General features: G+C 35.5%; 1 protein-coding gene across 2 annotated transcripts; it reads right to left on the minus strand.

Annotated features, from left to right (window-relative positions):
- Positions 1–13,354: 13,354 nt before the first annotated feature.
- On the minus strand, positions 13,355–14,177 carry LOC107948797 (putative phytosulfokines 6). 2 transcript variants are annotated; one of them, XM_016883447.2, is made up of 3 exons: positions 13,932–14,177; positions 13,766–13,824; positions 13,355–13,661 (listed from the first exon to the last, which is right to left on the minus strand). In XM_016883447.2, exons 1-3 carry the CDS (start codon positions 14,026–14,028, stop codon positions 13,554–13,556), a joined length of 264 nt encoding a protein of 87 aa, XP_016738936.1. In that variant the 5' UTR covers positions 14,029–14,177; the 3' UTR covers positions 13,355–13,553. The 2 variants fall into 2 exon arrangements, with proteins under 2 accessions (XP_016738936.1, XP_016738935.1); XM_016883446.1 differs by having other exon boundaries at positions 13,355–13,664; positions 13,932–14,139.
- Between the last annotated feature and the right edge of the window lie 9,787 nt (positions 14,178–23,964).

Consider the following 23,964-nt stretch of genomic DNA (forward strand, 5'->3'; position numbering starts at 1 on the left):
TACCAATTTTGGGCATATCGAGGGTGCTAATCCTTCCTCGTGCGTAACTGACTCTCGAACCTATTTTTCTGAATTTTGTGGACCAAAATCGTTATTTTAATAAAATCAAATCGTTTATTAAAAACAACCACTTTCCGGGGTGAGCCGATCACACCTCATCAAAAAAGATTGGTGGCGACTCCCATTTCCCTTTTTATTTTCAAATCCAAGTCGACCCCGTTTTATCAAAAAAATGGTGCCAACATCTTGGCGACTCCGCTGGGGACAAAATAAGAGAGTCAAGCCACGAGTTGATTATTTTTGTCTTTTTGTCAAAAATTAAAAACTTGATTTAAATATACGATCCTTTCATTGCATTTCATTCATCTTTATTATTATATTCATCATTGTGGTTTGTAATTGCTGTGTTAGTTTAAGTTTTGGTATCTTTCTGCACATTGCATTGCATGACCGTTGGTCACAACCTTTTAAGTGGGAGTGAGAAGCTACTACTTCGTGAGGTTTTCACCTCCGTGCAGGATAGTGGATCGCTTCCGGGATACATCTGTACCTATGTCTTCGTGAGATTTACATCTTCGTGTAACCATAGGGAAATGTATTCCCCTGAACTGAACTCAATCCGTGTGAGCTTACAATGGGTAAAGATCGAGGAATCTGCTGGTTCAGGTACCTTTGCTTTAGAACCAAACCAAATGTAAAAGACCTTAGGAGCCCACCCTAGGTAGAGCCACTCCAAACCCCTAGTGTTCACGCGAATAAGTGCTCTATTAGTTTCTTTTTTGCTTACTTTTGCTTTGTACTAACCCGTTTCGTTTGTTTCAGTTATGATTGCATTGCATTGCATTTTGCATCAAATAGGAAAAAGGTGTTGATTCACGTTCAGTTGCTAAATAGAGAGCTTTTCATAAGAAAACAAATTTCTTAATAAAGTGGGAGACAATACGGTCACCAGAATATATTCTAAGAAACACAACAAAAGAAAGGTTGTGGAAGAATACATGACTTTACTTCGTGGTCCGAGAATTCAAGCTAATTATTTGACAGTCGTCGACATTTCGACTTTCTTAAAGAAGTTGATAAACATTACGAGAATGGGCAGACGATGGATCGCAACCAGGATCAAACAAGGAGCTAGTAGTGGCATCCATTGGAAATTTGCGAGATTTATCTTAAACATCTGGATAAAGGGAAAGGTCAATGTTGTTTCTTGGAGTATGAGAGCAAGGCCGTACATGCATCCGCTTTATGTAAAGAAATTTTTTTTAGTAAAGTTTTCTAAATAGAATTGAATCAGAGTCAACGTCTTTTTGCATTCATTTCACGCATTTGCATTACATGACATCATATGCATTAACGACCATTAAAAGACCCTAATTGAATAAAATTATTTCAGTTAACCTGGGAAACCAACATCCTTACAGTACTAGGGCAAAATCGAAGAACATGGATCAAATAATGGAAAGACTCGAACAGCTCCAAAAAGAGATGCAAGACCAAATGCAAGAGCAGCTGGAAAAAATTTAACAAGATTTGGCGAAAAAGATGGTGGAGTCCCAAAAGAGCATGATGACTCAGCTAACACAACTGTTGGCTGGGGGAAATGATAAAGGAAAGAACTCTATGGCTAATGCTGAAGAAGGAGACAATGATGGACCCCTCTACCCTCCGGGCTTTACTCCTCCACATGTACAGTCCCAAGCCGATGTACACCCACGCAGATCCTCTGTCACAATCAAGCCCCAGCAGTTTCAGGCTGGTACCTCAATACCGATGAACTTCCAGACCGGATTAGGTTCTAACCTCGGAGAGAACCTTACAAATCTCATTGTACCCGATTTCGATGAAGTGGCTGAGAAAGAGAAAATAAAGGAAGAATTGCCAAAACAGCTGGAGGAAAGATGTAAATGGCTCAAAGAAAGATTCAGGGCAATGGAAAGTATTGAGAATTATCAAGGGATTGATGCTAAAGACTTAAGTTTGGTCCCAGATTTGGTACTTCCCCACAAGTTCAAAATGTCAGAATTTGAGAAATATAATGAGAACAGTTGCCCTGAACCCCATATTACAATGTTTTGTAGGCGAATGACTGGATACGTTAACAACGACCAATTGCTTATACACTGCTTTCAAGATAGCCTCACAGCGGCAGCGTGCGTCTAAATGGTATAATTAATTGAGCCGTACCCAGATTAGTTCTTGGAGGAATTTAGCACAAGCATTTATGAAGCAGTACAGTCATGTGGCAGATATGGTCCCTGATAGAATCACCCTGCAAAATATGAAAAAGAAGCCGAATGAAAATTTTAGGCAATACGCACAAAGGTGGAGGGAGATTGCCGTCCAAGTTCAGCCACCACTCCTAGAAAGAGAAATGACAGTGCTCTTTATTAATAATTGAAAGCCCCGTTCATCTCACATATGTTAGGAAGTGCCACAAAATTTTTTTTGACATAATAATAAATAATGAGATGATCGAAAGTGCCATAATGAGCAGAAAGATTGATGCTGAGGAGAATAACAAAAGGTCGACCTAGAAGAAAAAGGAAAATAGTGTGAACAACATGAGTACATATAACAAGGGTTATTCAAGACCAATTACGGTGGATCAGCCAAGAAAAATGGTTGCTAACCAACAAGACTCATCAAGACAAGAATCTGGAACAAGACAAAATACTAAAAAGCTTCAGTTCACGCCAATTTTGAAGTCGTATAAGGAGCTGTACCAAAGCTTATTCGATGCGCACATTGTTGCCCCCTTCTACTCAAAACCCCCACAACCTCCGTACCCCAAATGGTATGACACGAATGCACAATGCGATTATCATGCGAAAATTATGGGGCATTCCATAGAAAATTGCATTTCCTTTAAAAAAGTGGTTGAAAGGCTTATCAGTATGGGCGTTGTCAAATTTGATGATTCATCCAGTGTAGAAAATTTGTTACCCAATCACATTGATAATGGAGTGAATGCGATATATGAAGAACTGTTGGGAAACATTCATATCAATGTCATATATGAAGACGCAATTGAAAAGGGACCTTGTTAGATATTCGCCCTTATAAACTTGGGAGTGTTCTAAATAATTAGATTGCAGAAGAGACCCCTGTAGTATTTAGAGCTTACTCAGAGTAATGCTCAGAACACACTTGTTGCTTTTAGCCTAGAGGTAATAAGAACTCCATTGTGAAATAGGCTCATGTCTGAACGTTATTATTTTAATGAAATGCATCTTTGCGATCATTTTTTGAGTCAATATTCTTTCATTCTTTACGAATAATTATTTTTGATTCTTTCATACTTTTGGAGTTCCTTCCAAATCAATCATTCATTCATAATCATACTGTACATATAATTATTCTTAAATTCATAAATTCTTTGTATAGTCTTTTGTACCTATAATAGGTCCCTGAATATCAACGACATGAGTGACGCTTCTACAGACTCAAAATTTCCTTTTGAGCAAGACATGTGATTAGAAGGATCTCATGACTTTGAAGATGACATAGATTGTAGCCTATTTCTGGACTTATTAAGGATGGTAGAACAAGATGAAAAATAGATCCTACCCTACAAAGAATCAATGGAATCCATTACTTCTTCCTATGTGAAGCATGAAGGTCATTAGGTCGATCTCGCCAAAAGATTCTGACAGTTATCGATTTATCTTCGTAGGTAGAAGCCGCTTCATATGCCAATGTCACAAAGTCAATAGTCAGCAAATCCTTGAAAATAATATATCAGTATAGAAATCATATCTGACAATGTACTAAATTTGAACAACAGTACAATATCAAAAGTTTGCAGTATGTTCATGATTAATGTCATATCGTAAAAAAAAACTCTGTCAATTTAACAAATTTCTTTTTGGCTTATCATGGTGTCATCTATTGAGGTTGAGATTTTCTTCTCTCTGAGTTTTTGGATCCAATCCCGATTGAAGAGGAATGTTCAAAGTTATCCATCATGGTCAAATGTGCCAAAAGCAAATGATGCGAGCTCACAAAAAAAAAGGGGGAAAGGGTTCACCCTAGAGAATTCCATGAGAGGGACCTGGTATTGAAGAAGATCCTTTTCGTACAAAAAGAACTTCATAAGAAAGTGGATGCCAAGCTGGGAAAGACCTTATGTGGAAGGCCTTATTTGAAAAAGCGTTGATTTTGACTGGGAGGGATAATAAGGACTTGCCTAATCCTATAAGTTCATATTCAATCAAAAAAATATTTCCAAAAAAAAGAAAAAAAGAAAAAGAAAAAGGAGAGGCCAATGCGAAAACCCGCAAAGGGCGCCTTGAGATCAAAGGGGATTTGAGTTAAAAACCCGAAAAGGGCGACTCAAATTTTGGATCAAAATGGGGCATGAGGTGATTAGAGCAGCTCAAATTTTGATCAGATTAGGGCATGTGGTGATCCTGTTATACCTAAATCAACAGGAAATGGTAGGCGACATCTTGGGGCATCGACAAAGTCCTGTAGATCTCCTAAACACATGTCAAACTCAGAATGGTCTTTCAAAGAGTTTGTACAGAGAAGTTCAAGCTGCAATATCTGGGGCACCTAATCTTTATACTATTTATATTGAATTTGTTGTTCTTGGAATACTTTATTCTTTTTAAAGATACGTGTTCCAATCAATTCCTCTTTTATTATTGCTATCCTTGATAATTCATTTCGAGCTTGGCTCCCAAATCAATTCTATTTTTATCCATCGTTATAATATTTTGCAAGCATGTTGCATTGGAATAATGATTAATGGACTAATAATACTTTCACAATGGAAGTTTTGCATATTATTCTAGAAATTTCTAAATAATATAAGAACCTGAAACAGGACTATTATTTAGAACGCACCAAGTTTAAAGGTTGAAATATCTAAGAGGGAAATGTCTAAATTAAGACCATTCTTTTGGATTTTGTCGTCAAAACATTAATTGAACAAAATGACAAGATGCTAGAGCTTCAATGAACAAACAAGCAATGTTCACCAAGTAATAAGAAGAGGTTTCCTAGGAGAAGAAAATTCTTCATTGGTGCATGAGCATTTGCTATGATACCCTGGGAATGGGGTAAAAGACCAAAGATCTTCACATTCTGTACCCTTGAATTGCAATAGGAGAGGATTGATAAAAAGTCATATTTTTTTACCCTTGGGTTACAGTGGGAGAATGATCGTACAAATTTTGCGACCCAGTGGATTGAACTTTGACGTTCACAGTGGGGGCAATCTGATTAAGTGTTTCTTTGGATATGTCAGCCGAGCAAGAAGGCGTTGTAGCGCGTCAGTAATAAAACCTTAATAAACTTTGAGTAATGATAACCTAAGTGATAAAGAAGGATCATTCTCGGAAAAATGACATTCATCATTCATTCAAAGATCATTCATACACGTCTAGTTAGGAGCATTTGATTCATTCTGATTATGTCATCCTAATCACTAGGCATAATTAGGTTCATAAAATAGATTATACAGCTCATCTTCCGCAGAGAACAGATTAGTGAAGATAACAGATCTTGCCTTCTTATACTGACAGCGAAGCAAATCGAAGACACCAGCCTTGCCTTCCTGTACTACAGCGGAGCAGACTTAAGATAGCAGATCTTGCCTTCCTGTACTGACAGCGAAGCAGATCGAAAACATCATAGTTTGCAGTTAAATAGATTGAAGCCACAACGGCAGATCTTACTTCCCTGGCGATATAGTGGAACAGATTGAAGCTACAACAACGAATCTTACTTCCCCGATATTGCAGTCAAATAGATTGAAGCTACAACGGCGAATCTTATCTTCCCAAGGTAGTAGGGAAGCAGATTTAAGGCCTTATCTCCCTGAGTAGCAGTGGAGTAGGTTGAAGATTGTAGATCTTGTCTTCCTGTATTGGCAGTGAAGTAGATCGAAAACAAACCTTATCCCCCTGACGTTGCAGTAGGGCAGGTTGAATATACAAGTCTTATTTCCCTGAAGTTACAGTAGAGCGGACTGAAGATAGCAAGTCTTATTTCCCTAAAGTTGCAGTGGAATAGATGGAAGCTAAATCGCAGATCTTATCTCTCTGAAGTTACAATAGAGCAGATCATATCAAATCTTTTTTTCTTAAAGTTGCAGTAGAACAGATTGAAGCTATAAATTACAGATCTTATCTCTATGAAGTTGCAGTAGAGCAAATAGTATCAAACCTCATCTCCCTGAAGTTGCAATGGAACAGGTTGAAGATACAAGTCTTATCTCTCTGAAGTTGCAGTGGAGCAGACCGAAAATAGCGAATCTTATTTCCCTGAAGTTACGGTAGAACAGATTGAAGCTATACATTGTAGATCTTATCTCTCTGAAGTTGCAGTAGAGCAGATCATATCAAACCTTATCTCCTTGAAGTTTCAGTGGAGCAAGTTGAAGATACCAATCTTATCCCTCTGAAGTTGCAGTGGAGCAGATTGAAGCTATTAATGGAGTGGATTAAAACGATGAATCCTACACCTCTGAAGTTGCAGTAGGTAGGATTAAATTTACCATGACAAGTCTTATCTCCCTGACGTTGTAGTGGAGCAGACTAAAACCACAAATCTCGTCCCCCTGAAGTTGCTGCGAAGAAGTTTGAAGTTACAAGTCATACCTCTTTGAAGTACAGTAAAGTGGATTGAAGCAACGAGACACAGTGGAGCAGACTAAAACCATGAATCTTGACCCCTGAAGTTGCTGCGAAGAAGATTGAAATTACAACTCATATCTCTCTGAAGTGCAGTAGAGTGGATAGAAGCAATGAGACACAGTGGACTGGAATGAGACTACTTGAAAAAGAGAAGCATCAAAATAAGTCAAGACTCGGCGGGACCGGGCAAAATTGGTCTTTCTTAGTCTTTGATCAGTCCTCGTTACACGACGACGAGCAAAGAGGGGCAGCTGTACAAGCCCATTTTGCCCGGGGCCCATTACCCAAATACCAACCCAGCCTAGACCTAACCCATTAAACTCATAAAGCCCAAAGATACAATGGCCCAAATAACCTAAAAAAATCTAACAGAAGACAACAAAAAAAAACCCTAGCCCCTAATCCTAGCCGTCGCACCTTACGTCTGCCGTCACTGTCCCATCACCCCACTTGCCACCACCTCTGACCAGGGCCATGCCTGCCCCTGCAAAGAAGAAACAAGATGCAAGGAGCAATAGAAATAGTATAAAAAATGTTGTAAAATTGGCTATATAAAAAGCCATTAAACGGTTTTGTAAAAAGGGGGGTTCTTTTTTAAAAAAAAACAAAAACAAAGAGAAATAAAATAAAACCAGAAGTCAATTTTTTCTTAAAGATTTCAATCCGATCCACCTTGAAGCTGTGTGTTTTGGAGGGACGGGATTATTGCCCATTTGGTCCCTCCTTGTTATTCATGCATTCAATGGGGTCATTCTCCTTTAATTTATTTGCAATTTGACCCCAAATGTTTTTTTAATTCAATTTTGCCCTCTGTTTGTATTTTGATTATTTTATTATTAAAAATAATCAATTATATGTATTATTAGTATTATTAGTATTATTATTAATATTATTTTTATTATCATTATATTTTCATTTATATTTACTTATGTAAATTTTAAATATATGTATTTAAATACTTTTTTTACTTCAAATTTTGTTATATGTATATACACACATACAATTTTTTTTATACATATGTACGTACATTTTATATTTTATATATTTATATGTACATTTTTTTATATATTTTACAACTTCAAAATATATATATGAATACATTTTTATAATATATATATGTACATATTTTCATAAATATATATACATGCTTATATTTTTTATATCTTATAATTTATATATATACACATACTTTTATCTTTCTAAATTTTAATAATTTTATTCATTTTTTTATTTACTTATTTATTTACATTTTCATTATTATTTTAAAAGAATGTTTTACTTTTATTTGCTTATATACTTGTTATTTTGTATGCTATTACTTTGTTCTTTTTATTTATCTTATTTTCGTTGCTATTGCTCGTATTATTTATGCTTACATCATTGTATTCATTTTTATTTTGTTACGCGTATTGACACCGTGTTTCATTTCCACTATTTTGTGTTAGATTAATTTTATTCAATACATAAATTATGATTTTTTTGAATAAGAAAAATCTCGTATTTAGATTTGAGAAGGTCGTACCCTAACTTACTGGGTTTCGAATTTTGCAATAAATCTAAATACACGAATCTTTTCAAACCCATGTTTTAAACGAGCTCGGGAATTAAGAAGAGATAGTGTCCTAACTTACTGGGCATGATCCTTGTTTTCAAGTTTTAAATGATCTTGGGAATTAAGAAAAGATCGTGTCCTAACTTACTAGGCATAATCCCTTTTTTTTAATCCAATATAGCTAAATATCTGTTAAATAAGCAAATTTTTGGCATTTATTCGTGCATCGGGAATTCAAGACATTGTGTCCTAACTTACTGGATATAATTCTCTTTCTCGATTAACGTGAAATATGTCCTTTTCCCGAAAATTCTTAACATTTCAATAAAGGATCATATTTTAAATCTCTTTAAAGTTTTCAATCTTTGACAGTAAGACATTGATTAATCAACTAGGTACCAATTTTGGGCATATCGAGGGTGCTAATCCTTCCTCGTGCGTAACCGACTCCCGAACCTGTTTTTCTGAATTTTGTGGACCAAAATCATTGTTTTAATAAAATCAAATCGTTTATTAAAAACAACCACTTTCCGGGGTGAGCTGATCACACCTCATCAAAAAAGATTGGGGGAGACTCTCATTTCCCTTTTTATTTTCAAATCCAAGTCAACCCCGTTTTATCAAAAAAATGGTGCCAACAATTATTATTATTAAAATTTAAGTATATAAAAAATAAACAAATAATAATAAATAATAAAACTAAATGAATCAAGTTTAAATTGGAATCAAAACAAAATTAAGGACATAAATCGTAAATAAAAAAATAAAAAAAGGCGAATAGGGACCCAAGTGGAATGCGCACAAAAGAAGGGGACCAATTGGGAAATTATTCTAGGCCTTCTAATCGTGCCATTCTGTAAGGGACTTAGATGAAATAAAAATAAAATAACAGGGGGAAATTAAAAAAAGAAATAAAAGAAATAAGACCAAATCGCAACAGGTCATAAAAGCGGAAGGGGCTAGCACGGAAATATCCCTTTAGATAAAAAAAACGTGCGGATCCTCTAGAGGATCGAGTCAGGTCATCGGGCTCCGCCTCAAAACGACGTCGTTTCGGCGTCTGAAGCTTAGGTCCAAAACGACGCCATTTCGTCTGTTTATAAAAGTCAAAATTTTACAAAAAAAATCATTTCATTCCCTAAAACAAAAAAAAACTTAAAAAACTCTTTCAACTCTCTCTCTCCCCTCCAAATCCGGCCTTGGGCTCCGGTGCCAGACCATCATAGTGGCCGCCAGTCTCCGGCGACGTCACCGCCGTCCACAATTTCCAGAAAATTGAAAAAGCCCATTTTTGGGGCTTTTCGACTCCCCAACCCTAAAAGACGCCAATTTTCATCGGAATCAGCGGACCTCCTTCCCCGGCAGAGCAAAAACGCGAATAAGGTAAGATTTATTTCTCTTCTCTTTTTTTTTAAATGAAAAAAACAAAAAAAAACAAAAATGAAAACAACAAATTTGAGGCTACCTTCGCAAAAAAGTTCTCTATTTCTTTTTTGTATTCCTATTTCTCTGTAAAAAATTTTACATTCGGTTTGTGAGGCTTTTTATAACCGAATTTACAAGCTTTTTTCCTTTTTTTTCTTTGATTTTCATCTGCAGGTACGAAAGTTATGTACAGAGGTGATGATGTGGAGGTACGGAGGTCGACGCAGCGGTGGTGGCGCGCGTGAGGAGGCTGGTGTGTGTGGGAGGAGCGGTGACTAAAGGGTTGCTGCCATTCTTCTTTGGCTGAAAATAGGTTTTGGGCCATTTGGGCTTTAGGGTTTGTTTAAGCTATATATTGGATTTTAGGCCTGTTATTTTATTTTGTAATTTGGACTTGGGCATTGGGCTAATTTATTATTTTGTGTTTTATAATTATGATTTGGGCCTAGGCCAAAATTGGCCTATTACAGCCAATATAGTTCTCGTCTCTAAGAAAGATGGGAAAGTACGAATTTGTGTAGACTATAGTGATTTAAACAAAGCCAGCCCGAAGGACAATTTCCCGTTGCCTCACATCGACACCTTAGTGAACAACACAACAATTTATTCACTGTTCTCCTTCATGGACGGTTTCTCTGGATACAACCAGATAAAGATGCATCCTAAAGACATGGAAAAGACCACATTCGTAACCATATGGGGAACATTTTGCTATAAAGTGATGCCATTCGGATTGAAAAATACGAAAGCGACGTATCAAAGAGCCATGGTAACTTTGTTTCATGATATGATGCAGAAAGAAATAGAGGTTTATGTTGATGATATGATCGCAAAATCCCTAACAGAAAAGGAGTATGTATAAGTTTTGAGGAAACTATTTTTGAGGTTAAGAAAGTTCCAGCTAAAGCTCAATCTAGCAAAATGTACTGTCGGGGATAGGTCGGGAAAATTACTAGGATTTGTAGTCAGTGAAAAAGGGATCGAGATCGACCCAAATAAAATCAAGGCTATACAGGAGTTGCCTCCACCGTGCACTCAAAATGAGGTCCGGGGTTTCTTAGGGAGATTAAATTATATCTTCCGGTTCATTTCACAACTAACCGAGAAATGTGACCCTATATTCCATCTCTTTAAGAAACATAATTTAGGTCTATGGGATGAGGAATACCAGAAAACCTTTGATAAGGTCAAACATTACTTGTCCAATGCCCTAGTGTTGATGCCATCTAGTCCAGATAAGCCATTGATACTGTACTTGGCAATATTTGGAAATTCTATGAGATGTGTGCTCGGCCAACACGATGAGTCAGGAACGAAAGAAAGAGCGATATACAACCTTAGTAAGAAATTCAGTGAATGTGAGACAATATATTCGCCAATTGAGAAGTTGTGTTGTGTCTTGATCTGAAAAACCTGGAGACTAAGAAAGTACATGCTATACCATACAACTTGGCTAATCTAAAAAATAGACCCTCTAAAGTACATGATGGAGTCGATTGCTTTGAATGGAAGAATGGCCCGATTACAAATTATGCTTTCCAAATTTAATATAATCTATGTGAACTAGAAGGCAGTAAAAGGGAGTGCAATAGCAGATTTTCTAGCTAGTAGAACTCTAGAAGATTACGAGCTTTTGAACTTTGATTTCCCGAATGAAGATCTGATGTATGTTGCAACCACTGAAGAAGATGCTCAATACGGACATCCTTGGAAACTAAATTTTGACGGAGCTTCAAACGTTATAGGTAACAGAATAGGGGCAGTCCTGGTATCCCCAAATGGAGATCATTATCCTTTTACTAGCAAATTGGATTTTGATTGCACAAATAATATTGCAGAATATGAAACATGCATCATGGGTATCCGTGCAGCCATAGAATGCAAGATCAAAGTATTGGAGGTCCCAAGTTGATCAAGTATAGAAGACTGGTCCTGGAGTTAATTAAAGAGTTTGATGACATCACCTTTTGCTACCTCCCGCGAGATGAAAATCAGATGGCTGACGCCCTAGCTACCTTAGCTTCCATGGTCAAAGTGAACAAACAAGAGGATGTAAAACCAATCCAGATGAGTATTTATGAGGCTCCGGCACATTGTTACAACATTTAAGAAAAAGAAAATGATGACCACCTTTGGTACCACAATATATTGCGATATATAAAGAATTGTGAATACCCTGATCAAGCAACCGAGAATGATAAAAGGACGTTGAGGAGACTGGCCAATGACTATGTCTTAGATGGAGAAATCTTATATAAAAGAAGAAAAGATCAGGTGCTACTAAGATGTGTGGACGCTGTTGAGGCCAAGAAAATCTTGGAAGAGGGTCATGAGGGTGTTTGCGGAACACATGCTAACGATTTTACAATGGCCAGGCAAATCATGAGATTCAGATATTATTGGTCCACCATGGAAGAGGATTGTATCAATTATACCAAGAGATGTCATAAATGTCAAATTTATGGAGACAAAATTCATGTGTCTCCTTCACCTCTTCATGTTATGACTTCTCCATGGCCTTTCCGGGGTATGAGTTGGAGACTCGATTCTTTCTAAACTCGGGTCAGTGATTACTGATGTATAACAAAATTAAATTTCGAATATATAAAAATATATAAAATCTTCAAAGATATCCTACCTCTTAAATCTTAACTCTATAATTTAATAAAAAATAATTACCTATGAAGCCTGCGATAAAAATCATACAAATTATTTTTGTTTCTGGCTTTTGTATTAACTAATCTAGCCACTTATCATAATGTGGTAAGGAGTGTAAGAACTTGGGGATTAATTCAGAGCGGATAATGACAGGCTTAATTAAAGTTTCACTTGACAGGTGTGCCCTTCAATCATCCATTCATACAAAAGCAATATATATATTTATATATATTTCCTTCCATGAATTATATTCTATCAATCAATCAATCAATACTGGACCCCCCATGATTTGTCACCTCCCAATGAAATAAAACAATGTCAGCCGTTTTTTTTAAATAATTCTGCCTAAAATGGATTAACTTGTGTTTGTGCAAGTATAGCATAATCGAACTCGAGGAAACATTTCAACTTTCTGAGAAGACATCAGCTTCTGATCTTTTCTGCAAGGACATGTAAATGAGATGGCTACCCTTAATCTGATTCCCTACAAGGTCAGTCATGCAACTCTTTTTCCTGATCTGATAACTTCTGGTCACATTAAATTCCAATTAAACTTGAAATCGAACCGAGAGCTCGGCACTGATTTCTTCATTTAGAAGATTAAACCAGAATCCTTGCTGAAATTCCTTGCAACTTTACCTAGTAAACGTTGGGTTATGAAGTTGGATCATCATGCATGGGGAAAGAAGAGGCTGCCATTTATTGTTCTTCCTTCAACAACATAATATACACTTTGAAGTAGTGATATTTAAGAGTTATCAGATCAGTAGGCTGAAGTGGTCAAAAGGAGTTATTTAAGATAAGTTGTAGAATCGGCAGCTTCAGCCTAGTAGGCCATAGGATTGGGAACTTTGAACAGCCGAAAGTGAATTAATGCAGTAGAAATCTGTGACTAAATTTGCAAGAGCATAAACTCCCCAACTGTCTACTTAATTGCTTTGAATCCCATAGTCACCAAACTAGCTTAGATTTGAAACTGTCTTTCCATAAAACTTTGGAACTACTTTGGGTGGTGGGGAACTACTTTTGGCTTTGCTTTTTCAACATCTTACCTTGGTTTTATCTGGTCAAAATAATATAACACCCCAAAGGCAAATCTCACAGATTATAAAACTATTTAGCTACAAAATTAGGTTTAACACTTACATTAATAATCATGATTAAGTTTATACTAACATACATATTCATAAACCTTAACCAGAATCCATTCTAGAGGTTCCCAGCCAACTTAATTATACGTGGAATAACTTAATAAGAATATATACAAGGAATAGCCCTCAAGGCTTATGATGCTGGGTGTAAATGTAGTCCAAGTGAGCCTCTGAGATTATTCTTCTCTTCAAGCATTCATCATCTCCAGCATCACAAGCTTCTACCCCCAATAGCTGCTGCAAAGCATTGGAAAACAAAAACATCAAAATATTTAGCCAAATATTAAAAGATAGAGAGACGAAAGGCTGATGAAAAAGAGATAGGATTTGAAGCTTACATTCATTAGTTCATTGTCTTCCACATCCGCTGTTTGAGTAAGCTCTACCTCTTCTTTTCCTGCAGATGAAGAAGATAGGTTCATTGGTGCGGAAATCTTGGATCCAAATTCGAATTTCCTCGAAAACCGAATAAAAAAAATGGGGTGCTCACAGGCAGGCACTTACCTTGTTTGTTTGCTATGGAACGAGCAGATAAATGGGAAGAGGAAATAAGAAACAGGAAGAAGAGAAGAAGAACACCAGAAATAAAGCTTTGCTTCATGGTTTTAGCTTAAACACACTGCCCTTCGAGTATGCGCGAGAGAGAGAGAGAGAGAGTGTGTGTGTGTGTTGGGAATTGGAATGGTGGAAACGGAAGTGGGGATATGTTGCATATAAATACGTGCGAAGAAAAGCTTAGCACCGGAAGTTAATCACATGAAGGCTGTTTCACTTAGGCCATAACCCCCCATAAACAATAATTATTTACTCAAGATGTGGGGCTAATCGCTAAAAAGTAAAAACCATGATCTTGGATTACAATAATATATAAGTTGTTTAAATGTGTGATAACAGCAGCAATATTAAGAGGGGAGAGAAAGAGCTTGAGTCACTGTCTGCCAGGGTGGTCCAAGCAAAGTCCAAGAACTCTCATAGATCAATGTAATAGTGGTTTTGACAGTGTCTAACAAGTCAACCTTTTGGACATTGCTAACAGCTGTTGCCCATCATCACATGTTTTAAGTTTTAACACATCAGCATGTTTTGACAAGTGTCTAGTGATTGCACTTACGAAAACACCATCATACAAAATGCTAAACTAATCTTTTATTAATTAATGTTGGGTCAGTAAAGAAAACATGGAGCATGAGAAAGGCATTCCAAAATACACACTACAAAGACCCCCACTCTTAATTGCATCCCCGTGTCAGCAACCAGCACTAACGGCAACCCCAACCAAATTTATATAATAATCTTATCATAATTATAAAAAAAAATATTGATAATTTAAACACAAATATGAACTTAGCATTGTCACCCCAACAACAATACCAATCATATCTTTCTAAATTGCTAAGTTTTGGCAACTTTGAAAGTGATACTTTTCCTAGATGCCAGGCAAGGATATGAAATCAATTTTTTTTATGCTGTCGGCCACAATTGATTAATAAGTAATTTCTATCATGGTTAGTAATGCCGTGGGAATTTGTTTATTCATGCATGGAAAAAGATGGTGCAATCTTTTTTTTTTTTAGTTTTGGAAAACAGTGGTTGCTGTTTCACTATTACAATGGTGGGGTGGGGAGGGAGCCACTTCAGTTTTTTAGAGTATGTCAGATGAGATAGTGCTTTTGAGTTTTGTCGTCTCTTGTTGGTGTGTTTTATGTCCGAATTAAAAAATGGTGATTATGCTTCTCTTTTGGAAGATTTGAATTGTTCGTTACTTTGCAGGAAGAATTAAAAGCCTTAAAAAAAAACCCCCATTGTAGGTATCGGATTCTATAAGTAAATCATATTAAAATTCGTCATTAATAAATAAGTTGGATCGTCTCCTTGGAATCAGAATATGTGCTTGGATTTTGCTGTTAAGAATCACTACCATGAGATATTATTCTTCTTTTTACCAGTGAAACTATTACGACTCTAACTTCAATCCTTGCTGTTCAAAGCAAAATTTTGGAAAAACCATAAATAAATTGACCAACTAAAGTTTGAACATTTGACTCTACTGTACGTACATGTATCACATGCTTCAGTTGGATTTTTCTATATAATTAGGTCAATATATTATTTTGTGTGGTATATAGGGAACTCATTAATTTTGATAAAATAAAAATTTCGCACTGTTAATGCAGGTTGTGCCTCGAATGAATATGAGTAGCTTGAGCGTCAACAAAGTCCAGCGCAGCCACAAAAGATTTTTAACACCAAATTTTGGTTGATATTAGATGTCAAATAATGTACGTTGCTTATATGTTTACCTACATTAAATTACAAATTTTGTACAATTAAAAAAAAATTCTAAAACCATACGTTAATGCCCTCTTGCACTGGGAAATAACCAAACAAATGGAGGGCCAGCATTTTCTCTGTTTTTATGTATTCCAATCTTGATTGTGTTTGCATCAGGCGAATGATAAAATCTAATCTTAGCCCAAGAAGAATAAATACACTTCTTATGACTTCAAAACCCAATCCTACATGGAATAGATTGAAGGTGGGTGGAGTTGATTGTTGGAAAGATATCATCTTTTTACCCAATATTGTTTTTATTCAAAATAGAAGAACTCTTGCATACTATAATTTAACCTTGAATAATAAGAATACCCCCACCCGGCCGAAGAACCCCTAATGGAACCTTAAATCTCACCATGCATTGGGAACTTCACCAATAAATTTGGCATTTTTCCACACCAAATTTGGCTCTTTTTACCAGCAACTTGTCCTCATACCAATTTTATTATTAAATAAAACTATTCATTTAATAAATACATAGTTGGTCCACGCATAATTATTGAGGGTCAATTTTTTTATTTTCATTCCTCTATTATCATCAAATTTGAGATTTAGTCTTTATGTTTATATTTATCATAATTCTTTCCTTTAATTTTTGGGTTAATGTGTAAATTTTTCATTATACTTTAGTTAAAAATTGAAAATTTTCATTATATTTAATTTTGATTGGTATTTGTTATTCTACTTTTTGAACTAAATGTAATTTTACCACTATATTTTAACACTATATTTGATTTTTTCACTTAACTTTTGTTTTGATTGAATTTTGTTACTAAAATATGGTTTTTGAATGAATTTTTCTATTCAAATTTAATTTAAATTTATTTGGAGAAAATATTTAATTGAAAATTATTTTAATTTTTATTTTAATAGTTAAAAAAATTAATTAAATAATATAATATTAAAAATTAATAAAACCATTACTTTATAAAAAAATAAACTTTAAGTTTTTTATTTTATATATATGTTTGTTTTTCAAGTCTTTCTTTCATTAAACAAAAGTTCTAAGCTATACTAATTTTAATATTTTATAAGTTAATTCATTGTTAACTATTAAAATAAAATATTTAAAAAAAATTTGTTAAATTTTATTTTCAAATCATAAAAAATCAATATTGGGTCGTAAAGTTTTAATTTTAAAAAATCAGTTGATGAAAAAATTTTAATACAATTCAAAGTTTAGTGACAAATTTCAGTCACATAAAAGTTGAGTGATAAATTTATTTATAGTTTAAAGTGTCATGGAAAACATCTATTAAAATATAATACAACACAAATTTCAATATTCACCTAGTGGCAAATTTACACTTTAACCTTAAGTTTTGTTAGGAGTATAATCGTCCAAAATTTTGAACTCTATACCCGGTGCCAACAATAGTTTAAACAAAAGAAGAATTTGACATTCATCCCTCTACTTTTATAATGTGATTAGCTAATTCTTATAGTTCCAATTAAAATGTTAATGTAAATTTTTTTTTCCTTAAAAACATTTCATACTCATCGTGTTGACATGCATAATTTTGACCTTAGAATGTGTTTTAAACAAAAATCCAAGTCACCATTTTGACAAAAATAGTTAACGATATTAATTATTTGAATTAATCAATGACATTATAAAAATAAATAGATCAAATTATACTAAATTAAAGTACAATGATTAAACCTGTAATTTAATCATAGTAGTAGGACAAAACCCCAAAATTTGACGTGATTGTATCATAGAAACAAGAGTATCACGTTGACTCAGCAGCAGTAATCAGTGGCCAGGCTTACCTCTGCTGGATTCCTTTGGCCTTTGGAACTTCCGTGTCTCTTTGAAACACCTTGCTGGTGTAAATGGCATGAATAAAACTCAAAAGCCTTCCACACCACACCTGCATGCTGCACCTTATTTCTTTGTTTGCATTTGCAATTGCATGCATGGCATTGGCAGCTTCATTTCCTGATTTGATTCCACTTCAAGGCAATTTAACCCTTTATTCCTATCTCTTCCCCAAGAAGTGCTCTTTTTTTCAAAAGCAAAAGCTGCCAAAGTCACACAAACTTTCAACTTTATATTACTCATTCATTCGCTGCATATATGGTCCTATTGGAGGTCTCAGGATCTTTCTTAATTTTTACCCTCGGTCTTAATATTATTGTGGGTTGAGAGACTATATATATATATACAAAGGGGGACAGGGAAAGATAAAATAAATGGATTCTCTGTCTATATGTGAGAGTTTTTAAATAAATATTAAGTTTGAAAAATAGCCGACTGAATCTTAATTTAGTTGGTATCAATATTATTGTCAGTGTAGAATGACAATGTGAGTTCGGACATGCTAAATCGTCTTTATCCTCCTATTTAAAGATCGAGAGAATATAAACAAATGTGAAGGTTACTAATATTATAAATAAATTTAAATTCAACTTAGCCCAACTTCACCTATAAACGTTTTTATGAGAGAGAGAGAGGGGGAATAATGGAGTCAGATTGGTTTCTCCACATTTCCACTAAGTTTAGCTTTTGCTTTTAAACGCTTTATGAAAGTGATTTTAATGCAATTGCTAGGGGAATATGCCTCATCCGAGTCCTAACTTCAATGCATTGACATTTCCTTCAAGATAAAGTGGGCACACTAGTCACAACTCACGAATCTAAAATACCCCCCCTTTACTTTTGGTGCTCAATACATAGTTCCTCTTTCCGACCATCTTCCAGCCTTTTGGTTCCTTTCTTGCCTTCCCTTTCTTGCTTTCCCCCCTGCTCCTCTCTCAACGTATAAAATCTGGTAGCTACAAGCTACAAGTCTCAAACATGTTTGAGTTTATGGAAACCAAGTGGTTGACCTTGTAATTAAGAGTTAAGGGTAGTTAAATCTTGTTGACTTAGTTTTACATCACTAAGAACTTTAAGTTATACTTCGAATATACTTTAAACACATAATATTTTTTTTTATAAGTTTAAGAGTTATGAATAGTTTAAAATTTATATACTAGAAGTGTAATATATAATATTTATTAATATAGCAGGTTGTCAAATCCAAATCCCTCTTAGCAATTTTTTGTTGCTTGGTAGAGGTTCATAGGATCATAACACATGCATACACACAGTATTAACAAGTACTTAAATGAACAATACTTTCGCCATGCTGAAGGGTAACCACCGTTGACCCTTCCTAGAACTCAATGAAGCCCGATGCAATAGACATAATAGGAGAGTATTGTTGACACCATTTTTTTGATAAAACGGGATCGATTTAGATTTTTAAAAAATGAAAACGAATATGGGAGTCGCCACCAATCTTTTTTTTGATAGGTATGATCGGGTCACCTCGTAAAACGGTTGTTTTTAATAAACGGTTTAGATTTATTAAAACAATGCTTTTGGTCTGCGAAATTCAAAGAAACAGGTTCAGGAGTCGGTTACGTACGAGGAAGGATTAGCACCCTCGTAACGCCCAAAAATTGGTACCTAGTTGATTAATTAGTGTCTTAATGTCGAACATTGAAAACTTTAAAGAAATTTAAAATACAATCTTTTGTAAAAAAACTTAGATAAAACAAATTACCCGTTAAGACCCTCTCATTTCGGAGAGATAAAATGTCACACCCAATGAGTTAGGGCATGATATTTCACCTCCTCAAAAATGAGCTTGTCCAAACAACTCGTGCAATAAAATTTAAAAGGATATTCAATTGTTTAAGTCAGATGAAAAAATCGCAGCCCAATACGTTAGGGCACAATTTCTCAAAATTCTAAACATTGAATATTGCCTTCATTATTTTTTAGAAAAATCCTCATCTCGAGAAAACAACGTGTCATATCCAATGCTTTAAGACACAACGTATTGAATTCCCGATAATGAGCTTTTTATTTATGTTTTTTGATTAAAGAGCATTCTCGATTATTTAGATTCAGCGAAGAAAATTGAAACCCAATACGTTAGCGCTCAATCCTCTAGAAGATCCCAAATACTGAGTATTGCCTTTATTTTTCAAAATTTTCTCTTTTTTACGAATTTGGGTAAAAATTATATATGACGGAATAACAATTATGATAATGTAAGTAAAAATAATACGAGCAATAACAAAAATGAACAAATAAAAAGGTCAAATTAATAACATGCAAAATAACAAGTATAATAAGCAAGTAAAGTTGAAACATTCTTTTAAAATAATAATGAAAATGTAAATAAATAAACAAATAAAGAGAATGAATAAAATTATAAAAAGATATATATGTGCGGGTTATAATATATGTACGTATATATGTATATATAATGAAGCTTGGGATCAAAAAGTATATATAAATACATAGTGATAATAATAATAAATAAGAAATACAATAAATAATCATACATTAATAAACGAATAATAATAAATAGATAAATAAGAGTAATAATAATAATAATAATAATAATAATAATAATAGTAGTAGTAGTAAAAATAATGATAACATTATTAAAATTAATTAATTTAATAGCAACAATATAACAAAGAGGGACTAAATTAGAAATAAATAAAATCTTAGGGGTGAAATAGGGAACAAATAAAGAAAAGAAGGGTCAAATTGAACGCGCGGTTAACGAGGAGGGGACAAATGGGCAATAATCCCATCCCCTAAAACGCATCGTTCCATTAAGGAATGAATGTAATGAAAATAAAATTATTAGTCTTAATTAAAAGAGATAAAAAAAACAAAAGGATCTAATTGAAACAGATGTTAAATGCGGAAGGACCACGATGGAAATTCTCTCATTTTAAACGAAAACAAGCGGATCCCTGGGTGCGGGTCGGGTCGCGCGCGGGTTGCACAAAATGGCGTCGTTTTGGCTCTAAGACCCCCCAGGTAAAACGACGTCGTTTTATATGTACTATAAAAGCCAAAATTTATTCAAAATTTCTCATTTCTCCCTTCTTTAAAACAAAAAAAACTAGAAAAACCTCTCTAGCTCCCTCATTTCCTCCAGACGCCAGCCAAGGTCCGACCAAGGAACCGGTCACCAACCGTCACGCCGGCCGCCAGTCACCGGCGCCGCCTTACACGGCAGCAAGAAGCTAAAAGTTTCCTTTTTTACTCTTCTTTTCGCGTAGAACCCGAATTTGGGCTTGAAAAACCTCGAAAGAAATGGAAAAAGAAGGCCCCTCCTCTCTCCTAGGCTCGGTTTTGACGGTGGAGAAGGGCCCTCCGACGACGACCACGGTTGCCTCAGGTGAGTCCTTTCCCCTTTTCCCTTTTTACTTTTGTATATGTAAAAATGGTAAAAAAAAGTAGACTCAGAAAATTATGAAAAAGAGTAAAGTCGAAATAGATGTAAACCTTAAAATTTTTATTGATTTTTGAATATCCATTTTTTTTCCTACATTGTTTGGCTTTCGGGCTTATATAGCCGAAATACAAATCCTTTTTTTTATTTTTCATTGTTTCTGCTCTTTTATGCTGCTTCTGTTTCTTCTTTCATGCTTGTTTGCAGGTCTTTGGCGAAGGTGGGGGAATGGCGCTGTTTTGGTGCAAGGCTGACAGGCGGTGGCAGACCTCGGGCGAAAAACGCGCTGCAGAGGCACGTGGGTGGTGACAGAGGGTGTGGCGCAAGGCAGGAGCTAGGGTTTCCTGCTAGCTTAATGTAGTTGGCCATTTGGGCCATTAGGTTTTTATCTATTTTGGGTCATTTTGTAATTTTTATTTTGGGCCTGTAATAATTTATTTTTATTTGTAAATCGGGCCCAAGCTAAATTGGGCCTTTACAGCTGCCCCTCTTTGCTCATTGTCGTGTAACGAGAATGGAGCAAAGACCTTAAGGAGGGCCAATTTCTCCTGGTCTTGTCAAATCTTGACCTCTTTGGGTTTTTGAAGTAGCTTCATTCCAGACCACTGGGTCTTGTTGCTTCGACTTGCTCTACTGCGCTTCAGAGAGATACGACTTGTAGCTTCAATCCACTCTGCTACAACTTCAGGGGGAAGAGATTTATGGTTTTAGTTTGCTCTACTGCAACGTCAGGGAGATAAGACTCGTTGCTTCAGCTTGCTCCACTTCGACTTCAGGGAAATAAGATTTGTTTTCTTCAGTCTGCTCCACTACAACTTCAAAGAGATAAGACTTGTATCTTTTTTTTTTAACTTGCTCCACTGCAACTTCAAGGAGATAATGTTTGATATGATAAGATTTAATCCGACCATTTGCAACTTCAAAGGTATAGGATTCATCACTTTAATCCACTCCACTACAACTTCAGGGAGATATGGTTAGTAGCTTCAGTCTGCTCCACTGCAACTTCAGAGAGATAAGACTTGTATCTTGATCCGCTTCACTGCCAGTACAGGAAGACAAGATCTACAATCTTCATCCTACTTCATTGCTACTCAGGGAGATAGGACTAGTGGCTTAAATCTGCTTCCCTACTACCTTGGGAAGATAAGATTCATCGTCTTTGATTTTCTCCACTACTACTTAGGGAGACAGGATCTACAATCTTCAACCTACTCTATTGTTGCTCGGGGAGATAGGACTGGTGGCTTCAATCTGCTTCCCTACTACATTGGGAAGATAAGATTCACCGTCTTCGATCTGCTCTACTACTGCTTAGGGAGACAGGATCTACAATCTTCAACCTATTCCAATGCTGCTTAGAGCAATAGGACTGGTGGCTTCAATCTGCTTCCCTACTACCTTGGGAAGATAATATTCGTCGTTTTCGATCTGCTCCACTACTGCTTAGGAAGATAGGATCTACAATCTTCAACCTACTCCACTGCTGCTTAGGGAGATAGGACTGGTGGCTTCAATCTGCTTCCCTACTACCTTGGGAAGATAAGATTCACTGTCTTCGATCTGCTCCACTACTGCTTAGGGAGACAGGATCTACAATCTTCAACCTACTCCACTGCTGCTCAGGGAGATAGGACTAGTGGCTTCAATCCGCTTCCCTACTACCTTGGGAAGATAAGACTCGCCATGATGACTTCAATCCATCCCACGACAATTTCAAGGGTATGGGTAACTTCATTGATCTATTCCCTAGGGAACATGACCTGTAGAATCCATTTCATGGACCTATTTATTCCTAGTGATTAGGATGTCATGATCAGAATGAATCAAATGCTCCTAACTAGATTTGTATAAATGATATTTGCATTAATGCAGAAATGTCATGAGAATGATCCCTCTTTAACACTTAGGTTGTCATTGCTTGTTGTTCATCAAGGTTCTATCTTTGATGTGTTACCATGCCTTCCTGTTCAGCTGGTATCTTCAACAACAAACCCTAACAAATAGCCATAATTTAGACTATTCTTTCTCAAATGTTTCGAACTCTTTAGTTCGGTTAGTTCTAAACAATAGTCCTGTTTCAGGTCATCGTACTATTTAGAAACCTTTCAGAGTAATATACAGAACTCCTTCTGTTTGAATATTATCAGTCCATTAATCATTATTTCAATGAAAAATGCTTGAAAAATATTATCACAATGGACAATATGAAATTTTGTTGAAAGCAAATCTCAAAATGGATAAATTAATCGAGATTGCAAATTTTGCTAGAATATGAAATGAGTAAGATGAAAAAGATTATCACAATGAAAAAGATGGAATTTTATTGAGAGCAAAGATCAAAATGAATAAATTAATCAAGATAGCAAATTTTGCTAAGATACGAAATGAATAAGATGAAAACAGGTGCCCCAGATATCGTAGCATGAGCTTCTCTGCACAAAACTTCTTGAGGACCCTTTTGAACTTGATATGTGCTTAGAAGTCCTAGAAGACTTTGTTGATGCCCCAAGATGTAGCATCCCTTCTTGTTAATTCGGAGAGGATGAGACCACCATATGACCCTATCTTTGATCAAAATTTTGAATTGCCCATTCCTGGGTTTTCAATTCAAAACCCCTTTGGTTTCAATGCGCCCTTTGCAGGTTTTCACCTTGGCCTCTCATTTTTCTTTTTCTTTTTCCTTTTTTCTTTTTTTTTTGAATATTTTGATTGCACCTGAACTCGTAGGATTAGGCATGTCCTTGTTATCCATTCCAATCAAAATCAACGCTTTTCCAGATAAGGCCTTTCACATAAGGTCCTTCCCAGTTTGACGTCTACTTTCTTATGAAATTCTTTTTGTACAGGACGAATCTTCTTCAATACCAGGTCCCTCTCATGGAATTCTCTAGGGCGAACTCTTGTTGTGAGCTCACACCGTTTGCTTTTCACACATTTGAACATGACGG

This window comes from Gossypium hirsutum, chromosome D09 (genome assembly GCF_007990345.1).
Source record: "Gossypium hirsutum isolate 1008001.06 chromosome D09, Gossypium_hirsutum_v2.1, whole genome shotgun sequence".
NCBI lineage: Eukaryota > Viridiplantae > Streptophyta > Magnoliopsida > Malvales > Malvaceae > Gossypium > Gossypium hirsutum.